The 15,893-nt window shown below is 36.5% G+C and overlaps 1 protein-coding gene across 1 annotated transcript; it reads left to right on the top strand.

Annotated features, from left to right (window-relative positions):
* The first annotated feature begins 336 nt into the window (after window positions 1-336).
* Window positions 337-1,278, top strand: LOC102926857 (olfactory receptor 5J3-like). The gene has a single exon (XM_006989771.3). The coding sequence runs from the start codon at window positions 340-342 to the stop codon at window positions 1,276-1,278; it is 939 nt and encodes a 312-aa protein (XP_006989833.2). The 5' UTR covers window positions 337-339.
* Window positions 1,279-15,893: the final 14,615 nt, after the last annotated feature.

Genomic DNA, 15,893 nt, shown 5'->3' with positions numbered 1-15,893 from the left:
ACTTATTTCTTGAAGGTTAATAAATTAGGATTTACATGCTGAAACAAGTAACTTAAATTTAACTTCCTGTATACCTACATAATTGCATGTAAATGGATCTCTCAGCTATGAATCTAATATTTTTTAAATCTATGAAAACATTTTAATGGAAGAGGCAAATGTTGTGTTTCAGGAAATTATAGATGCCTTAGCCATATTTACTAGCAGGACAACCAAAGAGTGAATTCTCCAATACAGATAATATATCTAGATTGGAATTCCTAAGATATTTCTGCTGTACTATTACTGCCAATTTATCCAAATCTCCTATTATTAACAGATACCAAGACTCACAAGTACATGGCAGATGTCAACTTCACATTTGTTACTGAGTTTATCCTTTTGGGACTGACAGATCGTAAAGAACTCAAGGTGTTTCTCTTCATCTTGTTCCTATTGATATACCTCATCTCCTTGGTGGGTAATCTGGGAATGTTCTTTCTGATCTATGTGACTCCTAAACTCCACACACCAATGTACCACTTCCTTAGGTCCCTGTCATTTGTGGATGCATGGTATTCCTCAGTATTTGCACCCATACTGCTGATGAACTTCTTTGTTGAGCAAGAAACTATCTCATTATTTGCATGCACTGTGCAATATTTTTTGTTTGCATTATTGGTTACCACAGAAGGATTTTTGCTGGCTGCTATGGCTTATGACCGTTATGTGGCCATTGTAAACCCTTTAATTTACACAGTGGCCATGACTAAAATGGTTTGTGTTGGGCTGGTGCTTGGTTCATTCATAGGAGGTGTAATCAACTCATTAACACATACTATTGGATTAATGAAGCTGTCCTTCTGTGGACCAAATGTCATCAATCATTTCTTTTGTGACCTTCCTCCACTGTTGAAGCTGTCCTGTTCTGACACCTCCATGAATGAACTGTTGCTTCTGATCTTCTCTGGAGTCATTGCCATGACTACACTCTTGATTGTGGTGGTCTCCTATGTTTTCATTGTTGTTGCTATCCTGAGGATCCGCTCAGCAGCAGGCAGACGTAAAGCCTTCTCCACCTGTGCTTCCCACCTGACAGCTGTGACTTTGTTATATGGTTCAGTCAGCTTTAGTTATATTCAACCAAGCTCACAATACTCCTTAGAACAAGAGAAGGTTGTATCTGTATTTTATACTCTGGTGGTTCCCATGTTGAACCCACTGATTTACAGTTTAAGGAACAAGGAAGTAAAGGATGCTGTGAAAAGGGCCATGGAGATGAAATGTTTCCATTGTTGATTTCAGACTGTGTCTGAAAAAAAGACATGAAACACTAAATTGTTTGAAAACTTTACCAAGATAGTTTAAGTTTCATTGCATTGAAACTGTAGTGATTATAAAGATTGTGTCATGTGTTTTACAATGATGCAAAAGAGTATAATCATGCACGTCATGAATATACAAATAAGGTTCTGTTATCAACCCTGAACCCTGGGCTAGCACTTAGGGTGGTCATCTGAGACAGCTGTTTCATTCCTTATTTAAGATATGTGGAAAGAGAAATGTGAACATTCAGATACTTCAATAAAGTGAGCATAAAATAAAACATAGAAAGGGAAACTTCTCAAAAATAAAAGCAGCTTCTTTCACATTTGAGCCATACACATAAGTATTACACAACACAAAAACAATGGTACCCACTGAGTCTACACAACATGTAGGTTTGTGTTTACTTCCCCTTCCTAGAGAAAAGCTTTCCTTAAAAGTAGATATATCATTCTATCTACAGGAAGTTTTGCATTAAATCAGAGGGAAAAAAAGAACCTCTTAGTTACATCATTTTCCAACAGAATCAATGATATATTTAATTTTGAAGTTTGCAGAGACAGAAGATTTTAATACTGTAAAAGTGGAAAAGGAGTCATGTGTATTTATGTAATATTTCTTTGTTTTCTTCTTCTTCTTCTTCTTCTTCTTCTTCTTCTTCTTCTTCTTCTTCTTCTTCTTCTTCTTCTTCTTCTTCTTTTCTCTCTCTCTCTCTCTCTCTGTCTCTCTCTCTCTGTCTCTCGTTATTTTAAGTCATTTAGCTAACTGTGCCATGAATTTTCAGTCATATGGTACCTCCTCCTCCCCTCCCCTCTGTAAGTCTTCTACACTCAGCCAGCACAGTACATTTTCATGCTATTTCCTTTAAACACAGCAATCTTTTTCTACCTCTGTTTTGCTCGAACTGTTTCCACCATAGTCCATGTTACTCTACCCACCACGACCTCTCTGTGCTCCATGGAGTCTTCCTCCTTTCTCAGATTCAGCAGCACTTTCCTCATCCACATTTAACAATTCAATATTCTACTTACATTTTATTTATTGCAAGTAAAGTCTACTGGAAAGGTACATACATGACAAATGAGTGCTTCTTTCCTTCATAATCCCTTGCTGAGACATATGAACACAGTCAGGGTGAGATATTTTTAAAGCAAGCACAGAGAAGGGGTATGAACATGTCATTAAAGAAGAATGATCAGATATTCTAATACACACTAGAACAAAATTATAGATCTTGATAACAGTCTTTTTGGAATACTAAAATGCAGTAACAATATTGCTGGTTTTACCATTTCTTCATATTTCTAACACCTTTATTTCTTTTCTTTTGAAAGTATGGCCATGATATGAAATGACAGTAATAAAAAAATATTGCTATCACTCTAAACTTGTGAGTCATTTTTCCAGCCCCAACCAATATTTTTAATGAATGATTTGGTAAGATAGTAATTGAAAAGAAGGGAATGAAATATGACCCCAATATTTTGTTGTTGTTGTTGTTTTGTTTTTAAGATAAGGTTTCTTTTTGTAGTCGGGGGTGTCCTCGAACTTTGTAGACCAGGGTAGCCTTGAACTCACAGAGATCTGCCTGCCTCTGCTTCCTGAGTGCTGGGATTAAAGGCGTGCACCACCACTGCAGGACGAATTCAAAATATTCAACACATGGTGATAAGAAGCAAATCTTATAATACAAAATATTTTCAAACATGATTGCCATATTTGTTATTCAAAAGATAAATAAAAGCAATTTCAAAATAAATCATGTGTGTAGATTTTCTGTATCTGTAGCCTTGAAATCTGATTTATACCACTGTAAGCATAAAAATTTTCAGTTTAGATAAAAATAATCATAGCTATATAAAATATTGGTAAAGGAGGGCCCATGGGCAATGAAATCCATTAAGCCTAATATTGTTTTTTCTTGTTCACTATTACTAGGTGGAAAGGTACTTACTCCTGAGAATCAGAAAACATTTGGTTATAAGACATCGAGAAATCAGCCTCAAAATAATCAGAAAAGTCCCTCCATTCTGCTTAGCTTTTATAGTACTAGAACATTCTATACACACTGCTGGGGAAAAATACATCAATGATTTATCAAGAACTTGACCCTATATGTGACAAATCTAACCTACCCGAAAAGATGTGGCCACTGGTACAAAAGTGGCAAGACTATTTACAAGTATAAATAAACTGTTTCTGCATGGATTTGGGGCCTGATCCACAGGAGGCCTATACTATAGTGATGGTTAAAAATAATAGCTCAAAGGCCATGGGTCTTAAAGAAGAATATACTGTTTTTGTTTTTCTCAATGATAATATTGTCAAGCTGCCTTATGTATACTTGTGTTTGCGGCAACAGATATGTGTTGTGCTCAATTTTGGTCAAGGTGCTTCTTATTGTAGTAAGTTGTAGTGAATGAAGAGATTAATAACTGGTCAAAAATCTGAGAATAAGCAACTGGAACAGTTAACACATGGATGGGACATCTACATAAATCTGTCATTCAAATCACAAGACTGAGAAAGCACCACTAATCAGGATTAGAAAGAATATAAGATCCTGGGGATGATAAGGAGAGCTGTGAAATACTATGGTTTGGACATTACATGCCTCTAACACACATGATCTCACAGGAGGCATGATTTACTTTAGAAGGTTTGCTCTAGCCCAAGCCAATTAAATTCTCCAACATGAATGGAGGAGGGGACCTTAGGTTCCCTCCAAGATGAGCAGCTATTGGCAATTTAGTTATTGTGAGGGAAACAGTATCATTTCTTTAGGGGGTAGTGTCTCCATATGTATTCCTGTCTGCCCTTGAACTAGCTAACTGACTAACTAACTAACAGGTTAAACTTAAATTCACAAAGAACCCTGGGCCTCTGCCTCTCAATTCTGGGGTCAAAGAAAATAACACCAAAAACCCATAAATTATTGTATGAAGTAGAATAGGAAGGAACTCTTCAATGTAATTTTTGTTAGACAGGAACATATAGGGTAATCTATCTGATTAATGTACACACAATTGTTTTCAATAATATACTTGCAAATTAAATCAAGAATGCATCAAAAAGATTGTCCATCAAGATCAAGCTTGCTTCATTCTAGAGACACAAAGATGGTTCAACATATATTAATCAGTAAAGGTAACCTATCTGCTGTGGATATCACTCTATATAAATAAAACACTGATGGCCAGTGACCAGGCAGGAAGTATAGGTGGGACAAAGAGAGAGGAGAATTTGGGAAACAGGAAGAAGGAGGAGAGACACTGCAGCCACTGTCAGGAGAAGCAGTACGTAATGACGCCGGTAAGCCACCAGCCACGTGGCAAGGTATAGATTTATAAAAATGGGTTAATTTAAGATAAAAGAACAGTTAGCAAGAAGCCTGCCATGGCCATACAGTTTATAAGTGATATAAGCGTCTGAGTTATTATTTTATAAGTGGACTGTGGGACTGCAGGGCTTGGGGAACCTGGAGAGAAGCCCTCCAGCAACACCTATCACATACAAAAAGACTCAAGATCAGAAACCAAATGACTATCTCCTTAGATGCAAAAAAGACCTATAACAAAACTGAAATATCTTTTTTTTTTTATGAAACTTTGGCATTCTTCAGATATAGGGACACAGGTCTCAATCCAATAAAGGCAACATACCACAATACCATGTTAAGTAGACAATAAAACCAAAGTATGATGGTGCATACCATTAACCCCAGCACTCAAGAGGCAGAGACAGGCAGACCTCTGAGTTCTAGGTTAGCCTGGTCTATAAAGTGAGTTCCAGGACAGCCAGGGTTACACAAAAACCCTGTTTCAAAAAACGAACAAACAAACAAACAAACAGCAGATAAACTAAAATCAGAAACAAAGATAATTATTCTCTTCACTTCTGTTCAACTGTTAAATGTATCCATCAAAGTAATGGGAGTATAAAATAACAGGAAAAACTCAATAACCTTCCTGTATACAAACTCTAAGAATACAAAGAAGGAAATCAGGGAAACAATCCCATTCACTGAAGCCTGAAAACCATATTGGAATACATTTAACCAAGCAAATGAAAGATAGACATTGAATAAAGAAATTAAAGTAGAGACAAGAAAATGGAAAGGTTACTAATAGTCATATATCAATAGGATGAATTGTGGAAATCATCATCCTGCCAAAAGGAATCTATAGAACCAATGCAATTTCCATCAAAATTTATTCATAGAAATTAAGAAAGTATTCAAAATTCATCTGGAAACATCAAAGAATTGGACCAGCCAAAATAATCTTTAAAAATAAAGCAATCCTGGTGGTCTCATTAGTTCTATTTTCAAGTAATACTAAAGAGCTATAGAGATAAAAATAAAAGTGTGATGTTGGGACAAAAATGATACCTTATTCAATGAAATATAATTGGGTCCCACATATAAACCCATATTGCTGCAGGAACTTGATTTTTGACAGAAATCTGAAACTCTGCATAGGAAAACAGACTATTTTCAACAAATGTGTTGGACAAACTGTATAGCTAAATGTGGATACTCTGATGAAATTAGATGAATTTCACTCTTTCTGTGAATGGGAGTTTTTCTACTGTCTTTGTTTTTAGAGCTGAGGACCAAATTCAGGGCCTTGAAACTGCTTGGTAAGCAAGTGTTCTACCATTAAATTAAGTCCCCAACCCCTGTTATTAATATTTACAAAGGCTATAGATTTTTGTAAATTAAGCTTTGAAATCTATTTTTCTGGAGTTTCTGGTCCTCTCTAGAAGCTTTCTAGTGAAATCTTTGTAATGTCTTATTTATGTGGTTGGCAAATAATGTTAATTTTACCTAATTTCCTTTTTGTATTCTTCTAATATACCTCTTTTGTCATATGGGTTTAGCTAGTTTTTCAAGCACTGTATTAAAAAGAGTAGAAATAGTGAGTGGACTTATCTAGTTCATAATTTTAATGAAATTTAAATGACGTTGCTATTGGCGTTGCTGCTCGGGGAATACAATTCAGTTTTATTTAGGAATACGGCTCCTGAGACGTGCTCTAGTAGATGGTCTACTATCTATGTACGTACAATAGTGTATGAAAAAAAAATAATAGATAGGGGAATACATTTATCCATTATGAGAATTGAAAGGGAAATGGAAAGGAAGGTTTTTGTCATTCCTCTATACATCTGCCAACACAGTGTGAAAAAAATTGTTAAATTGTGAAATTAGCAGAAAGTGCATGAAGCTTGGTTGAGTTATGAAATTTGTGCAAAATCCGCACAAAACAAAGTGGTGCTGGTGTCCTGTTGAAAGGTAGATATTGTACTGCATTAATATACCAGCCAAGTTTCTGCTGTGGCTGAGATGAATGTTGAAAACAAATGAGTTGTTTTCCCAACAACAATAAGAAAACAGAATATTGGTTACAAAGAAATAAAGATAATGATTTATGTTATGCACCTACTTGCAGACAGCTGTGGGAATGTTATAGCAGTAACAATAAGTGTTTAATAGGTCGACCCACCAGATGCATGATTCCTTGTTGGGGGCCCCTACTTAGCAAAGCCATGGGTTTATTGATAATAAATTATTGGCTGTTTCCTGTCTGTAACTTTCTCAAGTGTCACTGCTATGCCTCCCTACAAAGAACAGCTGTGGGGTTCTTTTATTTTTTTGTTTTTATTTTTTGGTTTTTTTTCTTTTTTTCTTTTTTCTTTTGAGACAGAGTTTCTCTCTGTAGTTTTGGTGCCTGTTCTAGATCTCGCTCTGTAAACCAGGCTGGCCTCGAACTCACAGAGATCCTCCTGGCTCTGCCTCCCAAGTGCTGGGATTAAAGGCGTGTGCCACCACCATCCCGCTAGCGGTGGGGTACTTTCCACAGCCCTTTGGTGATGTGTTTTACACTTATTGGGCACACATATAACTGTGGATGTTCAGGGAAATTATTTCTGTTTAGGCTGTATAATTTTGATGCATAGAAATAATACTAGGATGTTTTATATTACTCAGACTGACATCGTGTTTTCAGTCACAAAGACAGAGTTTTACACAGACAGCTCATTTTGGATTTCAGAGCAGATTCAAAACAGAGTAGCTGCCCATGCAGAATAAACACAGAGAATCATTCCAAGGCATTGTTTATTGCTAAATCAAGGCCAGGGCGTTTACATTGAGATATAGCTCCCTGCATTAGTTTTCATTCTGCACCTACCCTGACTGTTCAAATTTCAGCGAATTGTTTACTGTCTGGGATCCCACACCAACTTTGAGCTACATGCATGGGTCAATGTGACATTACTAGCCTAAGAGAAACTATGTGACTTATCTTGTGTTACAAGAATGGGTAGGGCTCTGGAAATGTAACTTATAATTGTCCAGAGTTTGGCTGTGAGATATCAGTGGTGGTGTGGAGAGAGATGGCTGTGTAGAGCTATGTGAGAGCTGCTATAGAATGTGAGTGGTGTGTGTGTGTGTGTGTGTGTGTGTGTGTGTGTGTGTGTGTGTGTGTGTGTGCTGAGAGATGAAAAAGAAGAATTAAGAAATGTGAGAGAATGAATGAGGGCAAATGATGGGAAGGACTTGTATAAGAGCTAGGCAGAGGGTAAGAGTGAGTATGTGAGTATGTGTAGGTGTGCATGCTAAGTGAGGGATGTAGCTGAATGGACAGAGAGATAATCTAACATATAATTGTCCACAGTTGGGCAGAGAAGAAGTGTGAGAGTAAGATGAGAATGAATGAATGAGAGGAGTGAGTAAAGAGTGAAGTGAAGACATGATGTAATATGTGAAGGAATGTAACAGTAGAGAGAAGAAATGTGTAGATGTAACTGTGCCAAGGAGATTTGTAACTGTGTGGGGGCAAGGAAAATGAAGCTGTATAGAAAAGAGATACAGAAGAGAAACGTATGTAAAAGAAAGATGCATAGCTATGTGAAAATAGATGTAACTGTGTATAGAGATGTAGAGCTGTATATATGTAAAGATATGTAGTTGTATGTACACAATGTGTGGAGACAGAAAGGGTCAGAGACCATTTTTAAGATGAAGCAAAAGAGAACGTTATCATCAGAAAGCATGTGTTTCCTTATTTTACCAGATAGAAACTTGTCACTAAATAGTCCTTAGACAGAAAAAGTCTAGCCCCCAGATAAGATTTTTTTTTCTAAACCCTCACTACTCTGAGGTCTTCTTTTTCACTGCCCTGGAGCATATCATGGGAGCTGGCCACCATGATCAGTGATACCTATTAATAAAGGATAACTCAATTCTCAACACAATCATGGGCTTCAGAGTGTTCAAATGAAAAGAAATATTTTTTGTGCAGGTGTATAATTTGTACATCTGAATGTTGGATCAAATTTGAAATTAGAAAGCTTAAATACAAATTGTGTTATTTAAAGCTGGATGCACACATTTCCTTCCATTTTTTAATGCCAGTACACATGTGTACTTATTTTCACTGCTTTGTATAAGGGGCTGAGAATCTCTAAGAAACCAGGAAACCAGTTATCCCGAGATACTTAGTGTAAATTAAGTAATGTAAGCAATCAAATCATAATTAAAAAATATAGAAAATAAAAACAAAACAACAAAAATACTTTCTGCAATGGCATATCTCACATTTGGACTTTAAAATGGTTCAGGAGGTTGAAGCCAGGAAGTAGGGAGTTCTTGGATGTAAAAGAATGGATTTGGGTAGTCTATAGAAACGATCAGTGCTTCAATTGTGACAGTGATTTCCCTAGGAAACACACTTTCATCAATTTTTATAAAATTATAATGATAAAATGATTGCTATTTAATGAAATAACATTGGTTTTGAGATTCAGTCTAACCCTGAAACCCAGTCTGGCCTTGAACCCATGATGCACTTGGTCCAGCATCCTATGTGCTAGGATTATAGGTAAATATTCATGTCTTTAAAAGGCCTACTTACTAGACTATAGCAAATGCATATACTAAGTATATTATTAAGTAAACACTGAATTACTATAAGCAAAGTTAGTGTCTGTCCCAAATGTTTTTAATACTTAGTTGAATAGTGTTAATTTTCTTTATACAAAATTCAATTGAAGTACCATTAGTGCTCTGCACACCAATGCTTTTAAGTGTAAAATTCTTTTCTTTCTCTCTTCTGTTTATTTAATTAATTAATTAATTAATTAATTTCTCATGTATTTAATTCATTTCTCATATATTTATTTATTCTTTTCTCATATATTACATCCCAACCACAGTTTCCCCTCCCTTCTCTCTTCAGCGAATATATCTCTGTTTTTAAATCTATTTGAGTATTTGAAAACTGGCAAAGAGACTCTCCAACTTTAACTATATTCATTTAAGAACATAATTTCAAAACATTAAAACAAGATAAAAGACAGATTTTTATGTCTTGAGCCTAATTATTTTTATGCATTTTATTGTGATGATATTTTATTTGTATGTTAATTAATAATGTTTGCCTGTAGAGAGAGGAAATAGCAAGCCATTTTAAGTAAACTGAAGTCAGGCAGTGGTAACACACACCCTTAATACTATCACTTAGCAGGCAAGGTCTCTGTGTGTCAAGGCCATACTAGAAAACAGAGCCAAGCATGGTGACACATGCCTTTAATCCCAGTACCAACCATAGAGACCTGGAAGTTGTACAGACAGGCAGTGACAAAAGTGAGGTAGCTGGGCTAAGAGCCAATGAGAGGGCAGAACAGAAAAGCAATAAAGGTGTGGGTACACAGGAAGTAGCTCACTTTAAAAGCTGCAGTGTGGTGAGGTAAGGTTAGCTGGTGGCTATTCCTATTTCCCTGATTTCTAAGGCTTTCACCCCTATATTTGGCTCCGTGTTTTTTATTTAATAAGACAGCTTAGAAATTAGTCTACATTTTATTATTTGTTAGTTTTTTGTTTGCTTGTTTTTTTTCTTCATATTTTGAGACAGTGTTTCTTTGTATGGCCCTTGCTGTCCTAAAACTAGCTTTGTAGACCTGACTGGCCTCAAACTTATCGATTCGCCTGCCCCTGCCTCTTGAGTGCTGGAATTAAAGCCATGTGGCACCACCCCAAGCCGATTTTGATGTTCTTATCAACAAAAGAGCCTGATGTGAAGACAATTTTAAAGTTTTTGAGAAATGTTTTATTATTGATAAACTTTCCATTGAGAAAACATATATTGTTCTAGTAAATATCATTCTATTCATAATATTTATGTTATGAGTAAATTATATTTTATAAAATACAGAATGCCCCATTTACTAAGAGGATTACAGAAAGAGAATGAGTAATCTTCTGTCTTACCTCAGAATATCACCAAAGTTCATTGCCTAAGATTTGCCAATACTGTTAGTTTATCTGCTTTTGAGGCAAGATCTCACTTAACGTACCTGGCTTCCTAGAATACATAGTCATCCTCCTGTCTCATACTTCCTATTGTTCATAGCACTGGTTACAGGTATAAGATACTACTCACTACTAGCTTTCACAATATATTAATAAATACCTTTAAAATGACATTAAATGTTATTTTGTAAAAATAGATACACACACACACACACACACACACACACGAACAACATGAGAGATTACTTTCAAATTCTTTCCTGAGGTGATTTAAGGTAAATAAATGCTCACAGAATTTGACATAAGCAGATGCAGGTTGGGTTAGGAAAACATTAAAGCAACTAAGTGAGTGGCTGTGCTTTTATTCGATATGATTTGTGTCATCCAATAAAGTCAAGACATAGATGTACTTTGCCATATCTTGCTATGATGTTGATACTCAAGGGTCCATAAGTATTTCTACTTATCTATTAATTTTCTATTAGTAACTTTGGCTCATGATTGCATGTTTTTTCAGAAATTATGTGTCTGCTTCCTTTGACTGTACTTTTAATCATTACAGAACTCAGGAAGTGGAATGTCTTGAGGGAGTCAGTAAGTGCTTAAGAGTTTCCTAAATCCCTAGAGAAACAGAGAAACTCAATAATGAGCACATGAAAGCCTTTGAATCAGAAATTTCCTCCAGAGATGATTTCTTTGCATCAAGATGTATATATAAAACAGGATTTCTCATCTCAATGTGTCTTCTGACATGAATTAAGTGATCTCACTCATATTTTCATTGCAAGGGCCCTGTGCCTTTTACTCTCCTATATGCAAGTAGAAGTTTGTATTCCACTCTTGCTACATCTCACTACTATCATTTTCTGCATTTGTGCATCATTCTAAAAGTAAGAAAATTTAGTCTTCTGTTTTATTTTTATTTGGAGAATATAGAGAATGCAACCAAGTAAAGTATAGTCATAATTTTCTTAAATGGGGGAAGTATATATTTTTTCTTTCATTAATAAGCTAAATTCCCTTTTTTGATAATTAAATGTATACTTTTTAATTATTAACTTACTGGTTTAGGAATTAAGAAACTATGTTCAAATTTTTATCTGATAAACTTGTCAACAAAAAGAGAGAAGAGTTGTAATTTACAAATTTATTCCCTTATATACAATTCTGTCTCTTTTTCTACATAAATATTATTTTGTTTCACAACTTCTGCTGCTAAGACAAAGAAATCATCCTAAATGATTGCAACCTAAATAAACCACTTATGTTTAAAACTGTCATTCAAATATTACTCTATTCTAGATGTGATAAAATTACCTTCCATTTTTTTTTATTTTACTGCTCTTACTATGCAATGTTCTAAAACAAAGCAAAACAAGAAAAGCAATAAAGCCAGAGGGAGCAAAAGGCAGCTAATTGACCCAGTCCTTATGAAGCAGTCTGAAAAAGGCTGAGAGCTCATGATTTGGCCTCCACGACATAATTACAAGCTATGTTGTGTCTTCCCTGCTTAATGGACAGGTGTCATTTGTTCTTTATGATGCCATGACTTTTTAAAATAAGCATGAAAAGGACAATAACAAATAAATTAAAGTACCACAATATTTTTAGGCATAGATAGCACGTTTAATAAATAAAGGCACCCATGTTCTGAATGATGAAGAAGAATTAAAGGGAGAAGTGTGAGTCCATTTCAAGGTAGTTTAAGGAAGTTACCCTGCATATCAGTGGGGACAAATATGTGGGTTATGATTTAGAATAATCAGAATGACATGTTCATTTCATCTTCAAATTGTGCATGATACAGAAGACAGAAATTTGAACGAAGCTGACTAAGAGAATGAAAACATTTTCTTATAATACATAACTAATTATATTTTATGTTTCTTTGTATTTACAATGTAAATGTGAAAGTTAAAGGTTTCATGGGAAGCGCTGGACTCACAGATAGATATGCATTTGTTATGAGAAACCCCTTACCCTGAAAATTGGGCTGGGTCATGGTAGCAAAGACAGTTTGCTAAAAATTATGTGTGTATCTTAAATGTTTGCATCACTTTAAGGGTTAAAATGGAAGCTACTGAACATGTGATCCAGAATCTAAGAGAGATATTTTTCTTGAATTCAAACAGCAGTTTTGAGTGTTTTTCACAATGCTTTATATTTCATATCAAATACCCTTTAATAACATTCCCTGGGGGTGGTCCTCTAAAATTGCCTAAGGATTATTACAGACCGTTTTGATTCTAGGACTAGCTTTTTGTTATGTTTTGGTTTAGGTAGGGTTTGTGTTTGGTTGTTTGGTTGGTTTGGTTTTTCATGGCAGGGGTTTTCTATGTAGCCCTGGCTGTCTTGGAACTCACTTTGTTTGTAGACCAGGCTGATCTTGAAGTCAGAGATCCACTTGCCTCTGCTTCCCAAGTGCAGGGATTTAGAGGCATGTGCCACCATCACCAGGTACTAGCATTTTGTAACAGTTAAATACACACACATGTGGTGATATTTTATTTGTACTGAAATGTTATTTTAATTTTATGTTAATAAATAAAGTTGCCCTGGGGTCAGAGCTATTAGAGCCATAGTAAGAGCGTGGTGGTTAGAAGAGCTAGGTAGATTTCTGTGTGTTCAGGGATACAGCCAGTATTGGAGACATACGCCTTTAAGACCTGGAGGGCGGTACTTACAGGCAGTGATGAGGCAGTCGTGTGGTTGGGTTTACAACCAATGAGAAGGCAGAACAGAAAGATTATTTAAACAGGGACACAGGAAGTACCTCCCTCTCTCGGGGAAGCTAGGAGCACTGCAGGAGGTAAGATTTTATCTCTGAGCTCTGACCTCTCGGCTTTCTTTTTTACATTGGCTCTGTGTTTCTTATTTTAAAAAGACGATTGGTTACATCTACATCTGGCGCCCAACGTGACAAGAATCCATTAAAAACTGCTTGGGGCCGGCTCCCTAGCCGGAGCAGCCGGCTCCCTAGCCCCGGCCCAGGTCTGCTTGGCCTCAGGCCAGACTGTGAGCTGCTTGTTTAAAGCCAGTGCTACAAACAACTCAGGCCTGCCCTGCTAAACAGGGCCCCTGCCTGTAAAGCCAAGCCTTGACTCGGCTCAAGAGGGAACAAGTGGCTGGCTTTAAGCTTTAGCCGGCTACCCCTTCGCTTTCACTTTCACTTTTGCTTTCGCTTTCGCTTTCTCTCTTGCTTTCTCTCTGTCTCTCTGTTTCTGTCTCTCTCTCTCTCTCTCTGTCTCTCTCTCTCTCTCTGGATTCACACCTAGGACACTAGGTGGCTCTTTTGAAATTCGCTCGGATTTCTACTGTTCTACGCAGATTTGGTAAGTCATAAAGGAAACTATTTAAAAGACAAATTTTTTCCACATTTAAAAAAAAATGGGTTTCCTGTGTACATTGGAAGAAAATTGGGTTTTGTTTGAAATTTTAGGCAGTCTGACAATGGAACAACTATATGAAAAGATTAGTATTATGGGAATTATGCAGTTTATCATCATGCTTATTCTCATTTTACTATTTAAAAAGATAGTCGATTTAAGTGCCAGGATAACAGCTTTAGAAAAACCTGTTAATTTTAACAGTGAAGTTGGTTCAAGTTTGGATCATAAGGTTACAGAAAGAAAGCCTGTTTTCACACAGTCATCCTTAATTTATCCTGTAACTGTACAGCAGATGCCTGATCAAATGGCTACACAAAATATCTGGGCTCCAATTGAACTGATGGATTTTAAAAGGTTTAAGGAGGCAATAGTATCTTATGGCATGCATTCCCCATGTGTAAAGCAAATGTTAAACTCTTGGTCAACATATAATAGGATTATACCACAGGACTGGCGGGACCTTGCACAAGCTGTTCTGGAACCCAGCCAGAGAATTCAATTTCTAACGTGGTTTAAGGATGAAGCTAGAAACGTAGAAAAACAATGGACGGATAAAGGAATACAAGTTTGTCAGGATCAGCTTATTGGAGAAGGCCAATATGCTTCAATACAAACACAATGTTTATATGATGTTCAAACCGTAATTTTATGTCGAATGGCAGCCTTGAATGCATGGGACAGAGTTGAGGAACCAGGAAAAAAACCTGAGTCATTCACAAAGGTTATGCAAGGCCCAAAAGAATCTTTCACAGATTTTTTAGAAAGACTGGCTTCAGCAGTAAACAGAATGGTCTAAGGATCAGAAGCTAGTAAGGCAATAATTGAAGCTTTGGCATTTGAGAATGCGAATGCAGCATGCAAAAGAATAATCAGGCCGTTAAGGGCAAGATCTGCACCTTTGGAAGATTGGATTAGAGAAACAATTAATGTTGAGGCTGATGAGCATGATGATACGTGGGTAGGAGAAGTAATTTCAAAAGGTTTGAGGAGTGTTAGATGTTTTGGGTGTGGAAAGCAAGGACATTTTAAAAGGGACTGTAAACAGGTCATTCCTAGAAGCAATGTTTCTTCAAGGAACAATGGCAACAGAATGCCCCTTCCTTCTGGAGTATGCAGAAGGTGTGGTAAGGGAAAACACTGGACCAATGAATGTAGATCAACAAAGGACAGACAGGGTAATCCTTTGCCTCAGTTTTCGGGAAACTCCCGGAGGGGCCTCATGCAGGCCCCCATAGCAAAACCAGTTCAAACCTTTCCTGCAGCTGTAGAGGAAATCCCTGCTCTGAGCGATTAAATAACCAAATGACTATTGGAATAAATCATGCTGGTCAGGATGATGAAACAGAGAGAATAGAAAATTCAGGAGAAAACATAAAGAAAATTTTTTGGCAAACTTCTATTAATGAACAGAGACCAAAATTAACAATAAAAATAAATGGTGTTTTGTTGTCTGGTCTGGTAGACACAGGTGCGGACATTACCATAATTGAACCAGAATTTTGGCATCCAGCTTGGCCTCTTCAGGAGGTAAACGTTCAACTGTTAGGAATTGGGACATTATCTGGAGTGAAACAGAGTGCAAGATGGCTGGAATGTATAGGTCCAGAAGGACAGAGAGGAAAATTAAAACCATATGTCGCTAACATAGCTATGAACCTGTGGGGTCGAGACTTGTTGCAACAATGGAATACTCAGATTAAAATCCCTCCAATCTCAGAAACAAATCATAAACTAGCACATGTTTCTGAGAGAAATATTAGAAGGCATTATTTTGAGTGGTCACCAGCCATCCATATTATACAAGAACAGGGCACAACAACTGATAATCTTCCAAAAATACCAACAGCTCTACCTTTAAAATGGTTAACAGACAAGCCTGTATG

This window comes from Peromyscus maniculatus, chromosome 4 (genome assembly GCF_049852395.1).
Source record: "Peromyscus maniculatus bairdii isolate BWxNUB_F1_BW_parent chromosome 4, HU_Pman_BW_mat_3.1, whole genome shotgun sequence".
In the NCBI taxonomy this organism is placed as follows: domain Eukaryota; kingdom Metazoa; phylum Chordata; class Mammalia; order Rodentia; family Cricetidae; genus Peromyscus; species Peromyscus maniculatus.
This window is presented reverse-complemented; position numbering and strand designations above follow the sequence as displayed.